Consider the following 26729-nt stretch of genomic DNA (forward strand, 5'->3'; position numbering starts at 1 on the left):
AGGTTTCTATCCGATGAACATGCCCTGTTAAAATCAGGTTTGTACTATAAAGCATATGGAGGTGCTCGCGAAAACAAATTTTGCAGGTGGCGCTATCGAGCCATTTTTGTTTACCTATGCCGTTCTCCTATAAAATATGAAATTTTTCGCGACTCCTGATGTGTATACAAAATTTGGTGAGTTTTGGGGTATGTTAAAGGCCTCAAAAAGGCGACGGAAAAGTCGGAAGAATAATAATAATAATAATAATAATAATAATAAACCTAACAGATACAATAGGGTCCTTGCACTCCGTGCTCGGGCCCTAATAAACATTCGAATTACAATAGGGTCCTTGCACTCCGTGCTCGGGCCCTAATAATAATAATAATAAACATTCGAATTACAATAGGGTCCTTGCACTCCGTGCTCGGGCCCTAATAAACATTCGAATTACAATAGGGTCCTTGCACTCCGTGCTCGGGCCCTAAAAAACCTCTGCAATGAACTTCTATTTTTAGCCATGAATCTGCTCTGACGTCACCCGGCACGTCCAAATAAAAACACAGCGGCCTGGTAGTGGTGCACATGTGGAAGCGTAAGTTTCCACACAGGCAGACAAAGCTCTCTCTGACACTTTAGCCTCCGCTTTGGCTCCTCAAACAGAGACCCAAGCAGATGACAATTGCAGCATGGATGCTCTGCCTCATTACGCCGCTGTCAGCTGGAGACGCCTTTTAACACGCCGTGATCTGCAGTGCCTGGAGCGCTGTAGGAAGCTCTATATGAAGCCTGCAGTGGATGTTGATGTAAAGCCACAGGGAGCAGTGCAACGTCGTCATTTCATGTGTCTCACTGCCATCAACCACATGCTGAAGAGGATGCTCATCTGATGAAACGCATGAAAACGCCACATGAACTTTCAGCCTCCATCCAATTCTTCTGTTTTTTTTTATCAACTCACTGAAGGGATTCAGTTCACACAAAATCCTAAAAAGTTGAATTTTCCCATGATCCTTTTCCACTGCATCAAAGCTGAAAGTAATCTGTGCTCATTTTATTTAAGTCTGTCCTAAATGTACTTAAAATGTAAACGCATTTTTAAAAAAATTACATCATCCTAATTTTTGTTCAGCTAATATTAATGTTTTTAAAAAAATATTTAAAGCCTTTGATAAATCCTAAACTATAAATAAGAAAGCAGTTTTGCACATCTGGTGCTTTGCTTTTTGTGTCACAACTTTCTGTTTAAATTATTACATTGGTCTAACAGTTGATCTGTGAATTTTCTCAAGTTTTTATTACCCGAAAATCTGTAATTAAAAATATATCAGATGCGTTTTAATCAAAACATCTGCAGATTAAATACAAGTTTTGGTTTTTAAAAATGTAAAAGCTGTACAAATTGGAAAACCATTTTTATAAAAAACAGTAAATCACCTTAAATATTTAATAGTGCCATGCAGACTGCAATAAGTAAGGGTTAATGGCCAATGAAGCGTGCATTATTACTTTTTAACGCACGCCGTGGAAGCCTGAACCGTCCGACGCGTGCTTCCACGGAGCAACTGTATAGGGAGTTCTTCTGCAAAATCTACAACTTCTAATTCCAACATTTTTTGCCAAGCAGCTTTCCAGTGATGATTAAAAAAATTCCCCTTTCTGTTTCCCACTCCCTTCTGGGGGAGCGGGAGTGATTTCCAGATTCCAGTTGGCTCGTCTGTGCTCCTGCTCCTGTTCCTGGCCGTGGACCTCGCCTCAGGCTCATCTGTGCTCCTACTTTTTTCATTTTTGTCATGGAATGTGTTTTTTTTAGGGGTTTTTCCTTACCGAGTAAGGGCAGGGATGCCCAGTTTAGCCCAGTCTGTATAGTTTAGTTTAATAATCACCTATTGTATTTTACGTATTCTGTGATTCTATTTAGTACAATTACTGGTGTAAAGCCCATTGAGACAACCGTGTTGTAATACTGGGCTATATAAATAAAATAAAATAAATTTTAAATGTGCGAAAACAATCTTATGGCAACTTGGACTATTTAATGATCTAAGTAAATCCCTTTATGCATTTGACCAATCAGATGGAGCCCTTCACGTTGTTGACCATTCAGATGGAGCTTCTATAATAGATGTTGCCCTTCTAATTAGACGAGGGTCATTTGGAGAATAATTTAAGGTATTTTGACTCTTATTTAAATTAAACTTTTGCAGTGAAATGGAAATGTTTTTGTTGTTTTTGCTATTTGTTCATTTATCGCAAGTTACATCATCGCAATATTGATCACAAATATTGCATATCGTGAGTTTTCCTCCTATCAGCAGCCCAAATTAATTTTAATAGAACTGAAGGAATTAGGAAGTATTAGGTCAAAATCCCTAGGAAGAGTTTACATTTGTAGCGGGTACTAATGACTTTTTCTGTAAAAAAAAAATAAATCATTTCCCGAGGTCAAAGGTCAATGAAACTTCGGTTGTGACTGTAGACTTAACCTGGTGGCGTGTGTGTAATTTCTCACAAAGATCACTTGAGTAAAAGTTTCTTTTCTCACATTGTGCAAAAACATAACAATTGCCAAATTTCACACTTTGCTACAAAACTGCCGCCAAGTCAGAGGGCCTATGGCCATCCCATAATACGTTTAAACTCCCTTTGGATTTTCTTGAAACGTGTTTCGGTTAATAGATTTTGAAATCTTTTTTTGAGCCTTATTAGAGATTTCGGCCCTATACATTTTTTTAAACGGTTTCTCCTGTTGTGATGTCATCATTTTTTGGGGGGGCGGGGTCATTCCCTATGTCCAAAATTAATTTTCAACGAGTTCTAGGTGTGAGCAACAATTGATGAGATTTTTTGGATGCAGCAGGGGCAAATTTGCTCAAACAAAAAAAGAAGAAATCCTAAAACAATTAGATGCTTGCAGTTCAGGACATCAGACCTTTCGGATCACAGAGAATAAGAATGAGTAAATTCTAGGAAGCAAATGTTTCAACAATACATGGAAATGAGCCCAAATGGAAGAATAAAGCAATACATGTCATCATACAAATGTGTTTAGCAAAGACTGTGCAGATGGGATTATTCATGATCTGCATGATCTTCATCTAAACATAGAAGGTCATCACAACAAACCGGAGCATGGATCAGCTCAGAGCTCAGAGGAAACAGCAATTCAAGTTTAATCCTCTGGGCTGTAACCCAAACATCAGCCAGGCCTGCAATGACGTTGATTCACAGAAAAGAAGCAAGATTTTTTGTCCAATCACACATCAAATCTTCTGCCGACCTGCAGCCAAACTGCACGCTACTCTCTGGAACCCATTTTAAACTAGCACACATCTCTGTTTAGGTCTATTTATGGCAGCAGCAAGCACTAATGGGGTCTTTGCTTTAAAGGACTCTATTTATAATCCAGGACAATAACAAAATATTACGTCATACCTGCAGATGCTCATTCAGACTGCTGAAAGGTACACTCTGAAATACAAAATAAATTTAAATGTGTTCTTAAAATCAAATGTATTTAACGTGTCGTAAAGGCTGAGCTGCTCTCGTCTCTTTTTCTCATCCAGCTGCTGTCTCGGGCTCCAAGAAAACAACGCCCCACGATGACATCGAGAATTATACACAAACAAACACGCTAATATAAACACGTTTTCGTACCGTTATGGGGAAATATTTGCTGCCATAGTGATGCTCCTCCTGGCTGTTACGACGACGTCTGCAGTCAAGACTCGCCCTGACTCTCTGACACATCCAGAAGTGAAATCCTCCCCGATGCAGTAACACCTCCGGCCACTGGAGGCCGCTGTCTACCTGATGACCCGAAAGAAAGTCTGCACCATGCACAGTTGATAAACACACGTTGACCCCTGCTGACATAAATTAGGTACTGCAGTTAGATGCACAAAATATGCACGTTTTAACAGTCAAAAAACAGATAAAAAAATTGAATAGAATAAAATAAAACTTTTGTTGATACTACAAAGGGGAAATTACTTAACGTAAACAATAAAATAAACGTTTATTTAAAGCCCCCTGTCTTTACCATTTAATTTACGAACATAATGATGTGTCAGGAAAAAAAATCAAGGTACAATAATAATTGTTCCCTTTTTGCTGTAATAATGAGAGGAGCATTACACGTTTGTTTCTAAATCTATAAATATTTATTTATACATTTCATAATTGTTTTTGACATAAATTATTTTCAGATTTCTTTTAAATGTTCAAGTATAGTTATTTGGGGTTTAAAGGGCAGGAAGTTTCAATCTAAACTTTAAGATATTACTTAGCCAAATAAAACTCAGCTGATTTTACAAGTCAAGGTTGATGAACATTTATAAACATAAATTTATTGAATAAAAGTGGATTGTTTATCCACCTTTTTATCCCATCCAAGAAACATACATTTTTACAAAAGTGGTTATAGGAGTCACATTTATATATTTCCATGATGGTACCTGTTTTTGAAAGTAAAGCAAGTAATTCTTTAAAGATGGAATCCACCTAAACCACACATGGTTTATTTTATGTACTTTTTCAACAGAAAAGAATAGTGTGTGCTTTACATTGAATATAGTAAAGCATGACAGTTCAAATAAATTTTGAGTATAAACACTATACATGTATAGTGCATTGTGGAAAGTATACTAACAGACTATATATACAGTATATACAGTATACTATACAGACTATAAATATATATATATATATATATATATATATATATATATATATATATATATATATATATATATATATATATATATATATATATATATATATATATATAGATAGATAGATAGATAGATAGATAGATAGATAGATAGATAGATAGATAGATAGATAGATAGATAGATAGATAGATAGATAGATAGATAGATAGAGCATATAAAAAGTAACCATTTCATTTTACAGTCAGAGGAAGACAAGATATGGAATTTGTGGGCTAAACCTGTAATCCCTTCTCCTGTTCAAAATGACAGATATGAAGTCAAACAGGAAACGTACTGGCCATGCATCTGCTTCCTGTGTTCATAGCATGAAAGCGGAAATTTTGCACATTTAGGGAGATCTTTCATTCATTTTGTGTGCAAAATAACAATAAATAGAATGTAGTACAAACTTTATTTAACCAACAAATGACAGGGGACTCACTCCACCCCCACAATAAAATATACACATTTTATTACAAATAAAAACTTGTATTCGATGTTTCTTTAATGGGGAATAGGAAAAACTGGAAACTGGACAAACTTGATCTGGAATTACTGCTCAGGTGGGAAACCTCACCGAAACTTCGCATTGCGCCTCCGTTTCCAGCTGCTGCTGCGGACAGCCAATCAGAGGCGGGCAGGTGGGCGCGCCCTGTCAGTGTGGGAACTTGAGCATGCAGGTGAATCCGCAGGTGTGTTGTGGTGCCGCAGTTGGAAGACGTGCTTCAGCAAATGCCAGCGCTGGCGTCCTTCCGCTGGTGAAACTTGTCTACATTTTCGTATTTTGCAGACATAAAGTGAACTTTTTTTAAAAAGAAAAAAAGAAGAAAAAATAAGGGGGGGGGGGGGGATGTTTTCTGTTCGGTCTCTCAAGTCTGATGGAATGACTGGAGTTTACTGACGCAAGTCTACGTAACAGGAAATACCTTTTTATATTTTATTTATTTTTTACCCATCATGGATTTAAGTTCAAGGAGAGGAGTGGATTTGTTTGTTATTTTTTGTGTGTTTTTAAGTCTTCTTTATGGCTCCAGAGCGGAAGTTCCATCTAGACCTACTGCCAGTGTCACTATTTTGCCTCCGATTAAGCCTGATAATGGCCCCCAGCCTTATCCAGAAGAGGAAAAATCCAATTTACCTGTGTTTACAATGAACTACTCCAGGATACAGATCCCTTTTGAGATCACCCTATGGATGCTGCTGGCTTCATTTGCTAAAATAGGTGAGTAAAGGGACTTGAAATGCAGGTGGATTGAATAATCTCCATGTTTTGGTTCGTTAAGCTCATCTGCCATCTTTCTCAGGTTTTCATGTGTACCCCAAGATCACGTTCTGGGTGCCTGAGTCATGCCTTCTCGTCAGCATTGGTCTGATTGTGGGGGGCATCATGTACTCGGTCCACGAGAAGCCCCCTGCCGTGCTCACCAGCAACGTCTTCTTCCTTTACATGCTGCCCCCGATCGTCCTCGACTCGGGGTACTTCATGCCCACCAGACCTTTCTTTGAGAACGTCGGCACGGTGGGTTTCCAAGTAGCCACACCTTTTTGGTGCTCCGGTCCAGCTCCTATCTGGAAGTGTTCTCCTTGTATGTGCAGGTGCTGTGGTTTGCCGTGGTTGGGACCCTGTGGAACAGCATCGGCATTGGGATGTCCCTCTTTGCCATTTGCCAGATTGAGGCGTTCGGTGTGCAGGACATCAACCTGCAGGAGAACCTGCTGTTCGCCACCATCATCTCGGCTGTGGACCCCGTGGCAGTTCTAAGCGTGTTTGAGGATGTAAGCGTCAATGAGCAGCTCTACATCGTGGTGTTTGGGGAGTGCCTCTTCAACGACGCCGTCACTGTGGTGAGTTGGAAAGAAATTAAAAATAAAAGTTTTATTTCAGGTCTCCGAAACTCTACAAATATATTCTATTAAAACCTGCTGTAATACCAGACTGGTTTGGAGTACTTTAACCAGTTTTTGTTTTGGAAACATCACCTGGAATTTTACCTTTTTAGCTCAAGCAGATCTTGGATCAGTTTGTAGGCTAAAAATTATTTGTGTTTTTGTTTGTGGGTGTATTGAAAAGTTTCGATTAAAGGGTTTTCTCAGGTTTCATCAGAAATCTTAAATTACGTGGCCAGTCTCTGTTATATAAAAGTGATAAGGTGAGAGAAGGTATCCCAAAACTTAAAAAAAGAAACATTGCTGACCTGATAAATCTACTTTGAGGAGAAACTCTGGGAATGTCCATGACATGAAACAAATGTGTCCACTGAAAGAATCTCGTCACCATTCAGAGTCTGTTTGCTTAGATGTTGCCAAACCAGTTTCTGAAGTGGCAGTTACATGTTGCACGGGAGGAGGCAATGCATGTCTGTACTGTGTAGTTCTAATCCCGTCCCCACCTCCCATCGCCTCATGTGGAAACTTACCGCTCCACCCACAGACAAAAACTCTTTACTTTGGAGTGGTGGCCTTATTACTCACTGCATATTGTTGGGGCATATTGTTGGGGAAAGCAGTGGACAAGTCGAGCCCAGAAGTAGCCCGACCGAAAGAAACTTTTGTTGTCCCCTAAAAGATTTGCCAAAAGCAGTAAACAATGCATTTTTAGAACTTGAGAAGGTTTCATACAAACCATCACAAGATCGCCGAAAACCTGAACTTCCTGGCTAAAGCTGGTTCAAAAACAAAAATAGGTGGAGCCATGTCAGTTTAACAGGTTAGTGACATGGAAGTCTTGTTCCCACACTTTTGTTTGGTTTTGCATTAAAAAATAAAAAAAGTTCTGTGGTGGAATTTTTGTTAATCTTAATTTGTTTAATATTAAAGATTAAAACTGGGCTAAATATATGAGGACATTTTTGATTGACAGGTAATCAATGAATACTTGGGCTCTGATCACAGTCCATCTTGTGCACTGAAAATCTGCCAGGGGCTTGACCGCTCTCCATTCCTGTCTGCACTTAAAGACGGTTGCGGCGTTGTTGCAACAATGTTGCTCGTATGGCCTTTGCAAGTTTGGATGGTTAAGGGCACCAAAAATCTAATGTGCAGTGGGAAAAGAAATAAATCCCACAAGAGTCTGCATGAAAGTTCAAACCTTTGCAAAGGGGAGGGATGCACAGACACCACCAGGCAAAAACTCCTCTGTCATCTGCTCTCCCTCTGCTCCCACAGCAGACAGCTTTTTATATTATCCAACAAGGCAACATGTAAAATACGTCATTAGATAGATTCTGTGTCAAGCAAGCAGACGTTTCCATGCCAGTTTAGAACGATCCCGCCTGCAAGTCTAGTCTGCAATCCACAGGTGTCTCTGTTCCATAAACAACTCGGAACGGAAAAGAAAACGCGACCCCAGCACTTCTTATCTGGTGATGCACGCAGGTTTAACTGTTCACTTTGCAGCAAGCAAAAACAGTCATATGTATGGATTCAAGTAAATGCATTATAGAGGAGCATAAAAATATAATGGAATCCCTGATCATCTCTACAAGACCCACTCCAATCATCTTTTAATCTATATTCAAAGCATTCCCAGCGGCCTTTTGATTTGGATTATAATGTTTTGAGCCAAAATGTTAAAAAAAAGAGTTGTTTTCTAGGACACAGTTTCTGCTGAGCAGCAGAAGTTCATTAGAAATTTGCCACTGAATTTTGGGCGGAGCTGGAAACGCAAAGCAATGCCGCCCCCCCTTCCCTTCCCTGTTTGCATAGCAGGGAACCTGTAGCCCACCCAATGTATTTTCTACATAAAAAGTAAGCTCTATTTTAAACAGTATTTTTTGTTCCGCTCCTTCTTCCCAATGATTTGAATGTAGAAATACTCAGAAATGCAATTTTGAGCTTTAATTTTCTTTACATATGTCCTCCATAATCAGAAAAGTGCTGCAAAACTAAGCGTAAAATTGCATTTCTGAATATTTCTACATTCAAATCATTGTGAACCAGGAGCAGACAAAAAAAATACAGTTTGAAAAAGAGCTTAATTGTGACATAGAAAATGCGCTGGGCAGGCCACAAGCTCCCTGCTCTGCACCATTTTGATGGGTCCACTTCTAGACAAATAGATCCATGTACGTCTTGGTTTTCCGCGTCTGAACTGGGATTTGGTTCAAAATTGTACAACTGGGTGGGTCCAATATCGCTCACCATTTATGTTGCACTGGTAATGTTAGGTTGAGGTTGTGAGGGGGTGTAAGCTAGCAGGAGAGTGTGTAAACAGCTCTCAGTTATGGGTGATGGGAACTGGTTGCCACTGAATTGTGGGCGGAGCTGTAATCTGCACCAACAGTCCTGCCCAAAACTGGTTGAGACAAAAGAGACAAATTTCTGCCGCTCTGCAGAAACTATGTCTTAGAAAACAGCACAGGTTTTTTGAATGTGGCTAAAAACAGCGTGATCATAAATAAAAGACCATTGGGAATGCTTCGAAAATGGATCAAAATATGATCAGAGCAGGATTATAATTTTATACAACACAATGTTTTATCAAATATGTAACACGTCTTTTTTTCTATTTTTCAAAACTTCATAAACAAGATGTATGTCCACTTGACTTCTAAAAAGTACAGCAAGATTTAAATGAGGCTATAAATTCAGTCATAATCAAAAAATTTTGGATTTGCTATTTGATTAAATGCTTTTTCTGAGGATGGTTTTTGAAATGAGCAGAAAACTGCATGCTACTGATTTCAGGTGCTGTACAGCATGTTCAGCTTTGTGACTGAGATGCCGGTGGTGGAGCCTGTGGATGTGTTCCTTGGCGTTGCCAGGTTTCTCGTGGTTGGACTTGGTGGGATGGGCTTCGGCGTCCTTTTTGGCTTTGTGGCAGCTTTCACAACAAGATTCACCTCTAAGGTCCGAGAAATTGAGCCCCTCTTCATATTCATGTACAGCTACTTGGCCTATCTAGTAGCTGAGCTCTTTGCCATCTCCTCCATCATGGCGTGAGTAGATTTAAAGCCCTTACAGGTCAAAGTGTTTTTAGATGAAGGAATTTCTGCCTCAACTCTGTTTTCTTCCTCAGCATCGTCTGTTGTGCCCTCACCATGAAGTATTACGTAGAAGAGAACGTCTCCCAGCGATCCTGCACAACCATCCGGCACGTGGTTAAGATGCTTGGCGCCATCTCTGAAACTTTAATTTTCTTCTTCCTGGGTGTTGTTACCATAACTACAGAGCACGAGTGGAACTGGGGGTACATCCTCTTTACACTGCTCTTTGCCTTCATATGGAGAGGCTTGGGTAAGAAGAACTGCTCAGTCTCAAAATGAAAAAAGAGCATTTTGAATGTCCTTTGGGTACCTGGTTATACTAGCTCTAGAACTTTAGTGCTACCACTGGGTAATGATGATGATGGGAATTTCTTCCACTTAAGTAAAACATTTCATTAACAGTTGATTCATCTTTGATCTTGTTTTTCTGTTTCATGGTTATAAAATTACTGTTTAGATCAACTTTTGATTCTCTGTTATCATCAGTTAGTCACAACAGAGCTAGTGAACTCAGGAGTCTTATGACACAGTGGTCTCCAACCTTTTTAGGCCACGGACAGGTTCATTGTTAAACAATATTTTCATGAACTGGGACGGACGGAGCTAAAGTTGGTGTTTGCTTTTTTTTTCTTCCTCTTTTTATTTAAGCTGTCATTTTGAAAAAAAAAATATATATATATATTTCTCAAATGAAAATGCTACTATATCAAATTTAGTTTAAAAACAATTAAAGCTGTGTGGACATATTACAAATGATCAATCAATCAATAAATCAAACTTTATTTATAAAACACTTTTCATATAAAAGTATAACACAAAGTGCTTTACATTAAAAAATAAATAAATAACATAAAAAAAGCATCCAAATAAAAAGTAAAATAACAAAAATAAAACATTTCAAAATAGCCCCCCCCTCCCCGTACCTACACACATCCCCCACTTCTTTCACACCTCCCACCCCTCTAACTAATAGGGAAAGATAATGAGAAATAGGCTGAGCACGAACGCAAGATGTTGGAAACGCTGATAATTGGAACCTCCTCTCTGAGAACAGCCGCATAACCAGCCAAATGCAGCATTACAGGCGGGACGGCTCCACCACAGCTAAGCAGTGATGCAGGTTCCAATCCAGAGCTGCAGTGGCTGAACAGCAGCCGATCCAGATGGAGAGGTTCCAACTGAGGAAGCACTGGAAATAAAAATGAGAATGGAAAACAAAAACATATTGATGAGAGCAATAAACAATAAAACATTGAAATAAGATAAATTAAAATTATAATAACATTAACAATCTATCGTAAGTTCATAAAACAAGATAAAATGGATAAAATAAATTAATAAAAATAGATAAATACATAAAAATAGATAAATAAAGGAAGTAAAAAATTAGCTAAAAGCCAGGTTAAAAAGATGGGTCTTTAGCCTTTTCTTAAAAACATCAATGCTCTCTGAGGCTCTCAGGTCCTCTGGCAGACTGTCCCATAAATGGGGGCCACAGTGTTTAAAAGATGCTTCTCCGTAGGTTTTGGTTTTTACAGTCGGAATGGTTAAAAGACCAGTGCCAGAGGATCTCAGGGTCCGAGAGGGTTCATACCTTACTAAAATATTGGATAAATAAGAAGGTGCAAGACCGTTAAGACATTTAAAAACTGTTAAAAGTATCTTAAAATCAATCCTGAAGCATATGGGGAACCAATGCAGGGATTTTAAAATTGGGGTCATGTGAGCTCGCCTCCTGGTCTTTGTAAGAACTCGTGCAGCAGAGTTCTGGAGAAGCTGAAGGTTCCTAATGTTGGTTTTTGGAAGACCACTAAGCAGGGCGTTACAATACTCAATTTTACTCATGATAAAAGCATGCATTAGCATCTCCATATTAGCAAGAGAGAGTAGTGGGCGGACCCTAGCCAGATTTCTAAGATGATAAAAACCAGTTTTAACCACCTGTTTTATATGTGGGATAAAAGTTAGCTTAGAGTCGAAGATAATGCCCAGGTTTCTGACTGTTTCTGAATGGCTTAATGAAAGTTCTTTTAGTTTCAGAAACTGTTTCTCTCTCTTAGCTTCAGGACCGATAACTAAAATTTCAGTTTTTTCCTGGTTGAGCTGCAGAAAATTACTTGCCATCCATTATTTTACATCTAAAATGCAGTCAAAAAGTGCTTCTATTGGTCTTGTGTCATCAGGAGACATAGCTATGTACAGCTGGGTATCATCAGCATAGCTATGAAAACTGATGTTGTGGCTCCTGATGACATTCCCCAGAGGAAGCATGTAAATGTTAAAAAGCAAGGGGCCAAGGCTGGAACCTTGAAGCACGCCACAATTAATTTCATGGACCCCAGAAAAGTGTGTGTCCATGCTTACCATAAAGTTTCCCTCCATTAGATAAGATTCAAACCACTTGAGAAGAGACCCTGAGATGCCAAGTCTTTTAAGTCTGTTTACAAGGATCAGGTGATCAATAGTATCAAAAGCTGCACTTAGATCTAACAGAACTAGTACTGAGATCTGACCTGAATCCAAGGCACACCTGACATCATTAATGATTTTTAAAAAGGCTGTCTCAGTACTGTGGTTCGTTCTAAAACCAGACTGGGTTATCTAAAAAATGCTGTTTTGTAAGAGAAACTCATTTAGCTGGATAAAAACAAGTTTTTCTAAAACCTTGCTTAATAATGGTAAGTTGGACACAGGTCTGTAGTTATTAAAAACTGAAGGGTCTAAATTAGTTTTCTTAAGTAACGGTTTCACCACTGCTGTTTTAAAGGCAGCAGAAAAAATACCCGTCTGTAGAGAGGAGTTCATGATATTTAAAATCTCACTCTCAAAAGACCTGTAAAATGATTTAAAATGTGATGTGGGGATGGGATCAAAAAAACAAGTTGTTGGATTAACTTGGGAGAAAACTCGACCAAGTGTTGCAGCTTCAACCAGTTCAAAACTGTCCAGTGCTTCCTCAGGTAAAATCAAGCCATCATTTCCAATAACGAGGCTTATCTGTCCATTTATGATGTTCGATCTGACAGAATCGATCCATGATGATGCAATGACACAAAGTTGTTGATTTGTAGAAGTAGTTTCTGATTTGTAGCATTTGCAGAGCAAGAAGCATGCGTGTTTTACATAAAATGCAAAAGACAAATTCTAAGATTCCAGGGATTCAAAACTGAATTGAAATTGATTTTTTTAAATCTAAAATTATACATAAAATTCTAAAAGTTGTGGGAAAGTTTACATTTTTTTTTTAATCCCGTACAGCAGCTTGTGTTGCCGTTGCACGACAAGTGTTTTGGTAAAAAAAAAAAAAAAAACGTTTGAATTTAATTGAATTGAATACAAAAATACATGTTATTAACAGATAAATAAGCTTTGAAAACTTTTCCGATTGTGTTTTGGGATTTTTAGCAGATATCTATCAGGGAAGCTGGACAGTGTCTGACTTTTGGCAGAAGCTGTTTAAATCAATCTTTTGTTTACTCCAGTCTCTCACACAGAGCAGAATCTGGATACAAAGTTAGGACTAAAACAACCCTTCACCGTTATTTGTTTACTGTCCCTTTAAGGTATCCTGGTACTGACTCAGATCATCAACCCATTCCGTACCATTCCGTTCAACACCAAAGATCAGTTTGGAATGGCATATGGAGGTCTGCGAGGGGCAATTTCCTTCGCTTTGGCCTTCACACTTCCTGATAACATCGGTCGCAAACATCTATTTGTCACTGCCACCATCGTCATCATCCTCTTCACTGTCTTCCTTCAGGTAAAGCAGGGTCTACACTGTCTTCTTTTGGGTTTAAGACAACCTGCTGACAAATTTCCAAATGGGAATTTAATTATGCTTTTGTCCAGAGGCAGGGGGAACCTTTTATTTAAGATGGTTAGAAACATAACATTTAAGATTAATCAAATTAATAGAAATCTTTTTTTTGTCTTTTTCATAAAAGTCAACAGTTGCTAAAGTCAGGCTGTGGATATTCACATTTACTCTAGCACATCATTTTGAACCGGCTTTCTTCTGAAGGTTTGATGCTAACAGCTTCAGGTCTGAATGGGACGTGCTGTTTGCCCTCTGTGACCATGAGGTTACAACCCATTTTAAATGATCCAGCTGGTGCCAGGAAACACTTTCTTAAATGGAGGAATAATATCAGCAAATCAGTTAAATTCTGCTTTACAAGCTGTGATCTGTTGTCTTTTAAATATACCATTTTCTCCCCAAAAAATCTGCCATTTAAAAAAAAAAAAGATTTCTACATCAGTTGTTCAAAGCATATTTACAACTTTGAAATCATTTTTTCTCATGCAGCAACTATTTTCTTTTCAAATAAGGCAGAAAATATTCCTGATTCTCTCTACATTTTAAATGTGAAAACAGATTTGTCCATGTGTAAAACTTATGTATTTGCATCCTACTGCTGCACAGCTCTATTGAAAAGAATATACCTCCTTTTTTTGGTTTATAGTTTCTAAGTTGCTTATTTGTTTTGTCTTCAGCAATCTACAGTGGGAACAATATAATATGATAAAAAAAAACAACTGTAGGACTAAAATTTAAAACACTTTTACAGGTTTTTCTGGGTTCTCCTGGAATATTTGAATCATCTTGAAGTTCATCTTAGTGGCAAACGACAAAAAAATAATACTTTTTTTTTCATCTTTTTTCCAAACTGAACCCGAATGTTTTGCCAAAACTTACAGGACATTTTTTTAATTTTTATATATTTAAACCAATTTTACAAGAGAAACAAATTAGTTATAATTATTTATAATTTTAAATTTGCAAAAGAAAAAACATGACCCATGATTCTATAATTAATTTAAGAGTATAAAATATCCCTTAGGTGTGAATGTGAGTGTGGTTTTGTGGCCCTGCAACAGACTGGCGACATGTTCGGGGTGTACCCCGCCTTTTCTTCAACAGTCTCTGAGATAGGCTCCAGCAACTCTGTTGGAAAATGAATGGATGGAAGGAAAACAAGTTTGAGCAACAAGTGGGTGTGTCGAGATCAGCCTGCAGATTTCTCTCATCTCTCTTCTCTGCAGGGCATAAGCATTCGACCTCTGATTGAGTTCATCAACGTCCGCAGAACCAACCGCAAAACCGACACCATTAACATCGAGATTCATACCAGGGTACTAACTCAAGCTGTTTTTTGAATGCCCTTGTTTTGTCGTCTTTTTTTCCCCCAGACAAAACAAAGGAAATAATGTTAAGTTCTCTCTTCCAGCTCATGGAGCACACAATGGCTGGCATAGAGGATTTATGTGGTCAGTGGAGCCACTACTACTGGAAGGACAAGTATGTGAACTTCTCTGAAATATTACTCTTGCCAGTTCACAGCCATTATTGTAACTGATACACTTTTGCAGCCAGCCTGTTTACATGCAACTTTACAAGTCAGAGAGCTATCTGCATGATGAAGTATAACAAAAGCAAACAGACAAATGCTGCACTGCAGCTGGTGAGCAAACAATGGTTTTGGTTTACCTCCTCAGATTCCTTACAAAGTGTTTCTTCACAATGAGACTTGTCACACTCAAGTTCTCCAATTTTTCTTTTAATGTAACTTTGGTTACAAAATAAATTAACCCAATTTCAGAAGTTATATTATCTGAAGTAACTGTCTACAATATGGATTGACTTGGGCAAATCATATTCAAAGCATTAGTAGGTTGCTTGGGGAGAAAAGTTACCACACATCTAGTGAAACTGTTCTTTGTTTTAGACATCCTTGTTGTATTTTTCCATTGAATTTGTGTAGCATGCATACCACACTCAAACATTCTTTTTATGTCTTTTTTCTCTTTGTTGTGTTGACCCTCTTTTTCCCCTGCTAAACTAGTACATCCAGTTTCTGACAGTAGATTTGAATGTAACCAGCCCAAACATGCCACCAACACAGGTGTACAAGTCCCAAACAAGCATGTTAACTTTGACAAACAGCCTCTACAATAAGAATAAATGAACTTGTGCAACTTTCACAGACTTTGTGAAGTGGTTCTGGCTATTTTTCCAAAAGGTCTTTGTTATTTTAACAGTAAAACATTTTTGCCAAAGATAACAATCAGATCTTCCAGCATTTTTGGTGGATTTCTTTTCTGTAAATGTTGCTTTCTAAAATGCCTTTGTGTTTTTGTTGTATACTTTTTTTCCCCATTATACCTTCTTAAAGTTAAATATAAATCTTGCAAAAAAGCACACAGGGTTTCTCTGTTCACCCTGAGGTGACTGAATGGTCCTTAGAGCAGTGGTCTCCAACCACCGGGCCGCGGACCGGCACCGTTGCTAACACCTGACAGCCCCCACCCTTTTCCGCCAGGCCGAGGTAAAATCCCAGTGGGTTGCGCGGCCTGCAGCCACATAAAGGTTGGGTTCCACTGCTCTAGAGGCTTTGTTGGTACTTTTGTTTGGGTGAAAATCAGCTCATTTGCTCTTACCACATATTCTTCTTCCGTTTCATCTCTTACATTTTTTATACTGCTGAAACAGGCGACCAAAAAAAAAAACCCACACACACAACAACGAAAAAGGTTTTTTGAAACCCACATGACAACAAAAGCCTGAAAGTGGATCCATCTCTGTTGCATTTCCCCCCTTTTCTTAATGAATTGTGTGCAAATTTTCTAAATTTCTATTGGTCAGAGCTGGACAGAAAATGTGGAAATATATTTTGACAAAAAAGACTAAATCTTTTAGCATAAATCATTGTGAAGTGTGCTGTTGAAATCTATAACATGCAGATTTATTTTAAAAAGAATGTGATGGAATTCAGTGTAAATGCTGCAGAAACAAATGCGGTCTGATAACTAACCAGAAAAAGCTCTTGTTCTCACTAGAGCACATGTTGATGAAAACCTCAGAGGATAGAAGATTATCTTGTTGTTTTTTTAACTTGTCCTGTCCAAACAGATGTGAGCTGAAGACCTCTTGTGTTTGACATATTTTACTGTTACAATAGAGGGTCATGAATATTTTGACACACAAGGTGTATATTTGTGTAAACCCCTTTTGTACTTCAGGCTAGAAGATCATGGTGTGTAATAGATTTATGTATCCCTAATTTTCTTATTCTTGTCCAAACTTCAGGTTTATGAAGTTCAACAATCGGATCTTACGCAGGATCCTCCTCCGAGACAACCGGGCAGAGTCTAGTATTGTGGCTCTGTACAAGAAGCTGGAGCTACAAAATGCCATAGAGATTCTGGACACAGCCTCTGGAGACATCAGTGCAGCTCCGTCCATCATATCTCTCCAGTACGCAGCTTGTGCTCTAAGCCACACACCCTCCTAACAGAGCGTGACTAGTGTCTCCCTTTTTTTTTTTAAATATTTGTTTTTGTTTTTAGAGAGGAAAAGAAAAATTCAACCAAACCCAAGAAGAAGTTCTTAGCTGCTGACCTGAAGAACATGCACGACATCCTTTCCAAGAACATGTACAAGATCAGGGAGCGGGTAAGATAAGAAACAAACTTGCAAAGCTGCCCTTCTTTTGGTGTCATAGATTCAACTGTTGAAAAAGATGTTTTGGGGGAAAACTGGGATGAAACCGAAGGTCACTTTAAATCTGTCAGCTGCATTTTTTGTAGAGGATCATATTTTAGAGCATATAGGGCAAAAGACTGGTGCCTGCGGAGACTGTTGTGTCTTAATGTCCTGTTCAAAAACCAAGTCAAAGCTTAGGAACGCGGTGCTTTTTCATCAGAAGATGATTATATTAGTCAGTATAGCCTAGCTGAAGTTTACTTTTTTAAATACAGTGGGGCAAATGCCACCATTTGTGGAAGTTCTCCCACTTAAAGATGAGAGAGGCCTGTAATTTTATCACAGATAAAACTCAAATATGAGTGACAAACTAAGAAAAGAAATCCCCCAAATTACATTGTCTGATTTTTAATTAATTTACTTGTAAATTAAGGTCTGAAAATAAGTATTCGGTCACCTACAAACAAACAAGATTTCTCCTACAGACCTGTAACTTCTTCTGTAAGAGGATCATCTGTCCTCCACTTGTTAGCTGTATTAATGGCACCTGTTTGAACTCATTATCTCTATAAAAGACACCTGTCCACAAGCTCAAACAGTCACACACCAAACTCCACTAGGGCCAAGACCAAATAGCTGTGTCTAAGGACACCAGAAACTAAATTGTTGACCTGCACAAGGCTGGGAAGACTGAATCTGCAATAGGTAAGCAGCTTGGTGTGAAGAAATCAACTGTGGGAGCAATTATTAGTAAAAGTAAGACATAAAAGACCAATGATGATCTCACCTCAATCTGGGGCTCCCCACAAGATCTCAGACAATGGGGTCAAAATGATCACAAGAACGGTGAGCAAAAATCCCAGAACCACATGGGGGACCGAGTGAATGACCTGCAGAGAGCTGGGACCAAAGTAACAAAAGCTACCATCAGTAACACACTATGCCGCCAAAGACTCAAATCCTGCAGGGCCAGATGTGTCCCCCTGCTAAAGCCTGTACATGAGCAGGTCCATCTAAAGTTTGCTAGAGAGCATTTGGATGATTCAGAAGAAGATTAGGAAAATGTCCTACGGTTAGATGAAACCAAAATTGAACTTTTTGGTAAGAACTCTATATGCTGTGTTTAGAGGAGAAATAATGCTGAGTTGCATCCAAAGAACACCGTACCTACTGTAAAGCCTAGGAGTGGAAACATCATGCTTTGGGGCTGTTTTTTAGCAAAGGGACCAGGACGACTGATCCGTGTAAAGGAAAGAATGAATGGGGCCATGTATAGTCAGATTTTGATTGAAAACCTCCTTCCATCAGCAAGGGCATTGAATATTTAATTAAATTCAGTTTTATTTATATAGCCCAATATTACAACACAGTTGTCCAAATGAGCTTTACTATTTTTATAAAACATTAAATCAGTTATAAAATACGATCACTGATAGCTCAACTGAACAAACAAAACTAAACTGGGCATCATTGCCGTAACATCCTCCTCCTCAGTATGAAACGTGGCTGGGTCTTTCAGCATGACAACGATACCAGACACACTGCCCAGGTAACAAAAGAGCGGCTTCGTAAGAAGCATTTCAAGGTTCTGGAGTGGCCTAGCCAGTTTCCAGATCTGGGGCCTCATTTATAAACGTTGCGTACGCACAAAAGAAGGCGTACGCCACTCTCTACGCAATAGTTGAGATTTATAAAAACCACACTTGATGGGAAAATGTGCGGTCCTTCACGCAAGCTCTGACCCAGGCGTACGCACAAAAACGGATGAAATGAGAAACGGCGACACCGTTGGCAGATGGAAGAAACACCTGAAAGTGAAAACGACAATACTGCCTCTCATAAATAACGTGAAGACTTCACAAAGCAAGTCTTACAATTAACAGCTACACGAACACCCGTTTGATCGATCAGCAGTGAAACAAATAAAAAAAAATCAAACGAAAATTACAACAGAAATTCAAATGAACACATATTTGCAGAAAGAAAAGTGAAATATGTTCTGCAATATTGGCATGTTGTGCAATTCATCCTCATAAATAATATAGTTAACAGAACGAAATAATGTACAAAACTGACATTCCCGTCAGTGTGTCCGTCTGGCGGAGCAGATATAGGTGCAATCAGACAGACAGATGGATAGATAGAGAGAGATGCATTGATTGTCCACTGGGGAAAGTTGTTTACATAGTAAAACATTTTTTCATAAGCTATGGAATTATGGTATTCATGCATATGCCTTTAGTTTGTTTTATTTTTGATAAAACAATGTATGGCGTATGTCTCAACCATTCAGAAAGCAACAAGAAATTACATTTGCGCGGAGCAATTTCCCATTTCCACGTCGATTATTACCGACATCTGCAGCTTGTCAGATGTAATTAAATGAATGGAAATAAAATGCCCCATCAGAATGCGGAATGACGCACAATGGCTGATCTTGCACTCTTAGAAGATGTGGCAAATGGAAGAATTCGGAGTGAACGCATCTTTAGACAGCAAGAAGACGTGCTGGCAAACGAGGACGACTGGCTTATGAGCCGGTTCCGACTTCCTCGAGCCGTCCTGTTGGACCTCTGCGGGCTTTTGGGGGTGGATCACCCGGTGCAATTCTTGCCGCTTGTCTCTCATCAAACCCCCCCCCCCCCCGTGGCAGAGACACTCTGGCGATGCAGTGCCAGATGTTTTTTTGCCTCGACTTTGATGTCCGACCATTTCTTTTTTATTTAACCACGGTCCGAGGTCGTGAGGCTACAGCATTAACGGCGTCTGCCACTCACGTGCCTTTTTGGTATTAGTAATGCCCACAATGTGCCCTCCAAACAACATTTTCTCCTCTTTTCCACCTCGCCAACGATAACTTCTACTTCACATTGAGTGAAGTTCCGCTTTTTTCATTTCCTCTCGGTGTGTGCCATGGTTTCGCAATCAATGAATATTCATTTGTGGGCGTTTCACGGACTATTTATGGGCAACTATGGGCATGTCATGAGGCCGCAAAAGCTGCGCAGCATTTAGAATTGGTTGTGATTTATTAAGGGAAAGATGCGTAGGATGTGCGTGCGCACGGTTTTATAAATCCGAATATTTCTGTGCGTACGCACGTCCTAGTTTTCATCCGTACGCCACTTCTGACGCCAATCCTACGCAAAGTTTTATAACTGAGGCCCCTGAACCCGATAGAAAATCTTTGGAGGGAGTTGAAAGTCTGTGTTGCCCAGCGACAGCCCCAAAACCTCACTGCTCTAGAGGAGATCTGCACGGAGGAATGGGCCAAAATACCAGCAGTTTATGAAAACTTTGAAGATTTACAGAAAACGTTTGACTGCTGTCATTGCCAACAAAGGGTGTATAGCAAAGTATTGAATGGAACTTTAGTTACTGACCAAATACTAATTTTCCACCATAATTTGCAATTAAATTATTTAAAAGTCAGACAATGCAATTATTATTTTTTTCCCCAGATTTATTTTCTCCTTTTGTCTCTCATAGTTGAGGTAAACCCTCTGTAAAAATTACAGGCCTCGCTAATCTTTTTAAGTGGGAGAACTTGAACAATTAGTAGCTGACCAAACGATCCCCCCCCCCCCCCCCCCCCCACTGTCCTATGTATGTGTGTGTATATATATATATATATATATTTTTTAAACTTAAAATGTTCCAATGTAGTCTGAGGAAGTATTCAGTTAGTAAACGTGGAGGAGCCGATCGGAGAGTGGCAGGAAGTCTTCTATAGACACTGTAAATTTGTATAGATATGCTCAAGACAGCTGTGTGGATGCCGCGTGATGGTGTGTGGCATGTCATGTAAGTTACGTATGACACTCATCCCATGACCTTATAACACTCTCCCACCACATCCCGAGCGGCTAAAACTCAATAAAGTTCACTTCTATTACAAAAGGCACTTCTACTAATTCACTGAGCAACTAACAATTCAGTTATTTACTGGACAGGACAAAAAAAAAGCTATGAGCGTGGTGTCTGAATTGCTGTTAAAATCAAGGCACTAAAAAGTCCTGCACTATATAGCTTTTCTAGTAGTTAGGGAGGTAATTCGGACATAGCTCAAGTGTACTACTTTTTATTAAGGGTTAACATGCTATGTGTAAGATGCAAAAGAATGCTGCAACTAAAGCAAAATAGCATCACTGTGGTCAGGGTTTCTTTAGGTCATAGTAAACAACACGGTACAGGTTTAAATGTCAACAAAGGTGAAGCTTTTCCTGAATAAACTTTATTCTTAACAACTTTATTGTGAGCAAAAAGGCAAAAACTAGACAACTGGTTTCATATGATAGGCCTACTGCTGAAACTCAATTTTAGAGGTTAAAGTTGGTCAAAATCCTGAAATCTTTTTTTTATTTTCCTGCTCAGCCGCTCTGCTGCATTGATGTTTTAACCAGCATAACCTCAGTGACGTTTCGTTGACATGTGATGGCACCAAACAGTGAAACCCGAGGTTGTTTTGCATAAGCACAGACTGCGGCTCACAGTAATTTTCCATTAGTGACATGACATCGCCCTGTGACTGCCTCTCAGAGACACTTTGATGTTTAAACAAATAGGAAACATGTGCCTCTCTGCTCCTTTGACAGTTTATCCCAATATAATTATTGCCCTTGTTCAAGTCTTTCCATCCTGTTTACCACCTCTTGTGAGTTCTTAAAAGTCTCTTATGGCAGTTATTAAGCCAAACTAGCATGACATTATTAAATAGCCTATTACTGTTCGTTAAATTCAACAGTAAAATGTTCTAAATTTAAAGACTTGCTGTTAATTAAAAATGACTCCATGGAGAAATCATGTTAGTATTTTATTCTTTTGGAACATCTCTAGATAATCTCCTATTAATCCTTGTTATTGCATTGTCTTAAGGTAGCAGATATAATAAGATCAATGACTTAATGTGCTACAGCAAGGAACAGGATATGAAGAAAAGCTGGTTGGGAGCTTGTAAAGTTTAAACTGGTTTAGTTCCGACAGGTGTGGCTAGTTTTGGTGGTGTAATCTGATCTTTAAAGAATGCGTCCTCTCGTTGATATGGATTTCGATCATTTCTCCTCTTGGAATGATGCAGGCTTTAAAATTTACAAAAACATAGTTTTGATTAGTGAGAGTCTTATTTTACATGTGGCAAATTTTATTTGTTTTTTTTTTCCTTTGCTTTTTCATATGCAGACTGTGTCATACACAAGTAAGCACGCCCTTCCGAATGACAACCAAAGAAGGGAGATTCTGATCAGACGACATTCCAGCATCCGTCGAAGCCTTCGGCCTGGCAGCTTTCAGACGAGGGTGAGTATGAAGCCCAACAACGCTCATGAGTATCAACTTTTATGAGTTGTAAAATTAGACTTGTATTTCAACAACACAAAAAATGTAATGTAAGGGAGAAATATTTGTGTGGGTGTCCGTTTTTGTTTGTAGTAAATGTACAGCTGATGCATCCGGGCTGGGGGACAACTGAAACTGTGTTTAAGGCTAATATTGAGTCATAGTCAGGAATTTTACAACAATCCAACACGTGGAGCAACTTCAGCTCAAACTGTCAAAGAGCACTAAAAATAATCCCATTCATACAGAATATGTACATTTAGATTTATGTGTAGTTGTTGGGAAACATTTTGGAATTGCAGGTAGTTGAGTTCAACTGAGTGCAACAGATTAGTAAAAACATTCATGTTTACAATTGTGGCCTGGCAAAAGGCTTTTTTGAGAAAAGAAGAACGTAGGTTACAAGAACAAGAAAAATAAATTAAATACAATCAGAAGGAACAAACACAATCTAAAATTTAAAACCCTGAAATATTACATAACAGCAGCATTCATCTTTAAAATGGTCATTAAGATGGGTATTAAAATCTGCTTGTGTCCAATCTGAGAGTTTTTCTGTAAGTCAATCCAGTCTCTGGCTGCAGCTGATTGAAAAGAGAGCGAACCAAGTGAAGAGTTTGATTTCGGGACTGTTGACAAGGTCGGTTTAGCAGAGCGGGTATTCTACACAGGGGATGAGGAATGTTAAAAGCTGGCTCAGATAAGGTGAAGAAAGACCAAGCCGAGTTTTGTAAATAACAGCAGCCAATGAATTTTTCCAACTTGTGCAGCACATGCTCACAAGCCCATCTGTAGATAACCTCACCATAATCAAGACTAGGACGGATGTTTTTTTTAAACTAATTTTCGTCTTGCAGAAAAGGTGAGGGAGGAGCCCATTCTGCAGAGAACGCCTATTTTTTATTTAACCTTCGACCGCAAATGGCCAATATGAGTTGAGAAGGACAAAATATTGTCTAGCCAGATTCCAAGACATTTGTACTCTGTAACCTGTTCTAGAGGTGTCTCATCAAGCATGGAGACAGTGGGGGTATTTGATGGTGGGTGTCCCTTCTTACCAAATGCATGTTTTTTTTTTTCTTGGTAACATTTAACTTTAGATGCAGTCTGGACAAGGAAAGTTGGATTTCATTAAAACTATGTTGAAGCTGTTTTCTTACTAAGTCCAGGGAGGGGCCAACGGAGTAAAGAACTGTGTCATCAGCGTAGACCTGAATGAAGCAATCTCTTCCAGAATCACCTACGTAATTACATGTTAGGTGTTTATCTTCTTAAAGGAGATTAGACTTGTATGTGTGACATAGGCTCTCATTAAAAACATTGCCTGTATATGAGAACTGGACTAAGTGACCCCCTGGCGTTCCAAACATAAAGTACCCGCTGGTTCCAAGAAGCCTAAATCACATAGACTTGTATTAAGAAATAAACAGCTATTGCTCTCATTGATAAGAGTGGTTGCCAATGAAATGTTGAGTAAGACCAACTCGGACCGATCAGTTAACTAATGATTTCTAGTTCCAACATGGTGGCATTTGTACCATCAAAAATGGCGACTGAATTGACTTCAAACCGGAAGCACTTCGTTTCATATGGGTGACGTCACACTAGCTTGGTCCAGTTCTCATGTACAGTCAGTGGTTAAAAATCACAAGTATTTTTTGTCAATAAGATTTTATGCCAGAAACAAAAGGTTTCAAATTTTAATTCAAACAAATTCAGTTTGGGAGCATTTAGTGGCTAACACCTTTTCACCATCTTCTATACCTGTCATTAGCTTTAGCTTTTCGTAAACTTTGAAAGAATCTGAAGTACTGGTACATTAAATAGATTTAATAAATGACCTTAAACTTTTGTTTAAGACATTTGAAAATGCACTTAATTTTTTAACTGATTTTGATCGTTTTAGTTTTTTGTCTTTAGAATATTAAAGGAAAAACTGGTAATTTGTCATAAAAAGTGGAGTTTCCTTCGATCAGTGACATCTATTTATTATGAATTAAAGCTATACTTTACCTCAGGGGTCCAAACCTTTTGCAAAAGTGGGCAGATTTGGAAAGCGTGTGATGGCCAACCAATCTGCCTGAATTCTTTAAACTCTTATCATAAAATTGAATTCAAATAAACAATTTAATGATTTTTTTTTGTTATAGAAAACTTTTCAATTCTTCACATAAAACAGAATTTGATTTAATTACATTTTTCACCAAAATTACAGTGGGTTTCATATTTGAAGACCAGAAATAAAAAAAAATAGTCTGAGGGGGGAAAAAAACAACCTTTTTGGCAACATTAAGTCTTGTTTTATCTCAATTGTTACGTATTATTCACGATTAAATGGGCGATTAAAATTTTTAAATGTAAATCATCCATCGATCCATTTTCTTAACCCTTTTTATCCTTTTCGGGGTCCTGGGGTTGCCAGAGCCTAACCTGGCGAAGGTCTTACACCCTGGATAGGCCGTCCGCCTGTCACACAGCTAAATGTGAACCATATGAACAGGAAATAAAACACACTTGTTCAGAAGTTCAAACCATTGTGGTCTTGATTACAGAAACAAATAAATCTATTCTTCTTGTTTGGGCCTTAAGGCTCTGAAGGTCAAGTAGCCACAGGTTGTTGTCACTGGTTTATAATGGCTTCTGGCTTAAATTAGCCAATTACAATCAAGAATTCGTAGTTCTTAGAAATGTAATTATTGATTTTATGACAGAAGCCCAGGGGTCTGTATAAATTTGAACGTGAATCGGACTTTGGACACGTTTGCTGTTTCTACTTTGGTTATAGACTATAACTGTTAACACAAGCCTCATGCTCTCCTACGGTTTTCCAGAAATAAAAAGAGTGTTTTAGTTTATTTGAACGCAGTAACAACCATGTGAATTGTTTCCTAACTTTATCAGCAGCAGATCGTGCCCAAGTCCCAGAAATACTTCTCCCTTCCACCCGGAGAGAGTCTGAACTCCAGATTTCCTCCTACGAGGCAAAGTTCTGCAGGTGACCATCGCAATATTCCCATTTTTGCTTTCATTACAGGATTTTACCATAATATCCTATGCATGCTCCTATTTTAGCCAGAAGTTTCTGTCTAAACTACTTTTAAGATGACTTCCAGCTAAATGTAAACATTTCTGCAACATTTTGCCATCATCTTACTCTTTTTCTACAGATGCTCAAGAGACCATGTCAGAGGTCGCCTATCCAGGTCGGCGCTCTCGCTTTGGCAATCGCTCCTCTTCTGGAGCCATGATGCCTCTGCACAGGCTGGGCACCCTGAAGGAAGTCTCCTCCGTGGACTTTCTTAACGAGAGCGAAAGAGGGAGCACCGGTCGAGGCAGTCAGTCCCGCCCACAAAGTCTTCGTCACCACCTTAGCGCTGATGACAACAACGGCTTAGTAGATGAAATGAGAATCAGACAGGTTGAAGAGGAGGAGGAAGAGGAGGAAAGACCACAAGCATCTCAACCTCCGGCTTGGGCAGCTGAGCCCAGAGACGAGACGCCGCAAAACCCGCTGCTCAGGCGGCCGCAGTGGAATGAGAAGAAATGAAGTCTCTGGGATTTAAGCTGCAACTTGACAGCAACAAACTTCGACTCCAGAAACTGAAAATGTTTATTTCTCCAGTGAGCCGCCAATGAAAGAACAAGAAAAGGACAAAAAATACCTCAGAAGTGTCCTGCACTTTAGATGCCCAGAGCTGTCACTCATGTGTGAGCACGGAATTACTGCCAAGTTTAAACATGTAATGCTTTCAACTTTTTTTAGTGAATCTTTGTTTGATTTTAAACTTTAGAACTTCCTGTTTTTGAGAAAATTGTCATTTGTGGTCATTATTTACTTTTTTTTAACATGTTGTAGCTTTGTTATTGTAGTTGAAACATGAAGAAGCTTTTGTCCCTTTTTGTGCAATACGCACAAAGCTTTTCATGCACCAAGAAGAGCATTTGAGCCTTTTAAATGTTTTTAAATGTTTCAGCCTTTTTTTTATTACCCAGTTCTGCAATAAATATTCTGTTTAACACAGTGGAAAATTCTGGATCAGGTTCAGATATTACTTTAAAAAAATGCTGCTAAAAGGTGCAACCAAGAAAGGAACAGAAAAATAAATATTATCTTTTTCCATTTGGTGTGAAAGAAGAGGTTTCAGTGAAAAACTAATACCTGTAATGCAAAAACAGTCAAACTGTGAACATTTTACCACTTTTTTGAATAATAGATGAAAAATAAACCTT

The 26729-nt window shown here is 38.7% G+C and overlaps 2 protein-coding genes across 3 annotated transcripts in view; one reads left to right on the forward strand and one right to left on the reverse strand.

The window, feature by feature from the left end:
- The window catches only part of inpp4a (inositol polyphosphate-4-phosphatase type I A), a 25958-nt gene extending 22136 nt beyond the window's left edge, over positions 1–3822 (reverse strand). Inside the window, exon 1 of the mRNA XM_011489371.3 lies at positions 3640–3822. The gene's annotated coding sequence lies outside the window, so the exon portion shown is untranslated. The remainder of the gene's footprint in view (positions 1–3639) is intronic.
- A 1526-nt stretch (positions 3823–5348) lies between these two features.
- Positions 5349–26619, forward strand: LOC101173750 (sodium/hydrogen exchanger 2). Of its 2 annotated transcripts, none has more exons than XM_023950616.1 (13): positions 5349–5916; positions 5999–6213; positions 6291–6539; positions 9381–9631; positions 9712–9929; positions 13243–13442; positions 14726–14815; positions 14911–14981; positions 16770–16937; positions 17030–17135; positions 22344–22460; positions 25401–25494; positions 25667–26619. In XM_023950616.1, exons 1-13 carry the CDS (start codon positions 5652–5654, stop codon positions 26044–26046), a joined length of 2424 nt encoding a protein of 807 aa, XP_023806384.1. In that variant the 5' UTR covers positions 5349–5651; the 3' UTR covers positions 26047–26619. The 2 variants fall into 2 exon arrangements, with proteins under 2 accessions (XP_023806384.1, XP_023806386.1); XM_023950618.1 differs by having other exon boundaries at positions 25404–25494.
- The last annotated feature ends 110 nt before the right edge of the window (positions 26620–26729 follow it).

This window comes from Oryzias latipes, chromosome 21 (assembly GCF_002234675.1).
Source record: "Oryzias latipes chromosome 21, ASM223467v1".
Classification (NCBI taxonomy): Eukaryota; Metazoa; Chordata; class Actinopteri; order Beloniformes; family Adrianichthyidae; genus Oryzias; species Oryzias latipes.

Coding starts and splice junctions, on each gene's coding strand:
- LOC101173750 (XM_023950616.1), top strand. CDS start 5,652: ATGGATTTAAGTTCAAGGAGAGGAGTGGATTTGTTTGTTATTTTTTGT. Junction 5,917..5,998: donor GGCTTCATTTGCTAAAATAG/GTGAGTAAAGGG, acceptor CATCTTTCTCAG/GTTTTCATGTGTACCCCAAG. Junction 9,930..13,242: donor CTTCATATGGAGAGGCTTGG/GTAAGAAGAACT, acceptor TGTCCCTTTAAG/GTATCCTGGTACTGACTCAG.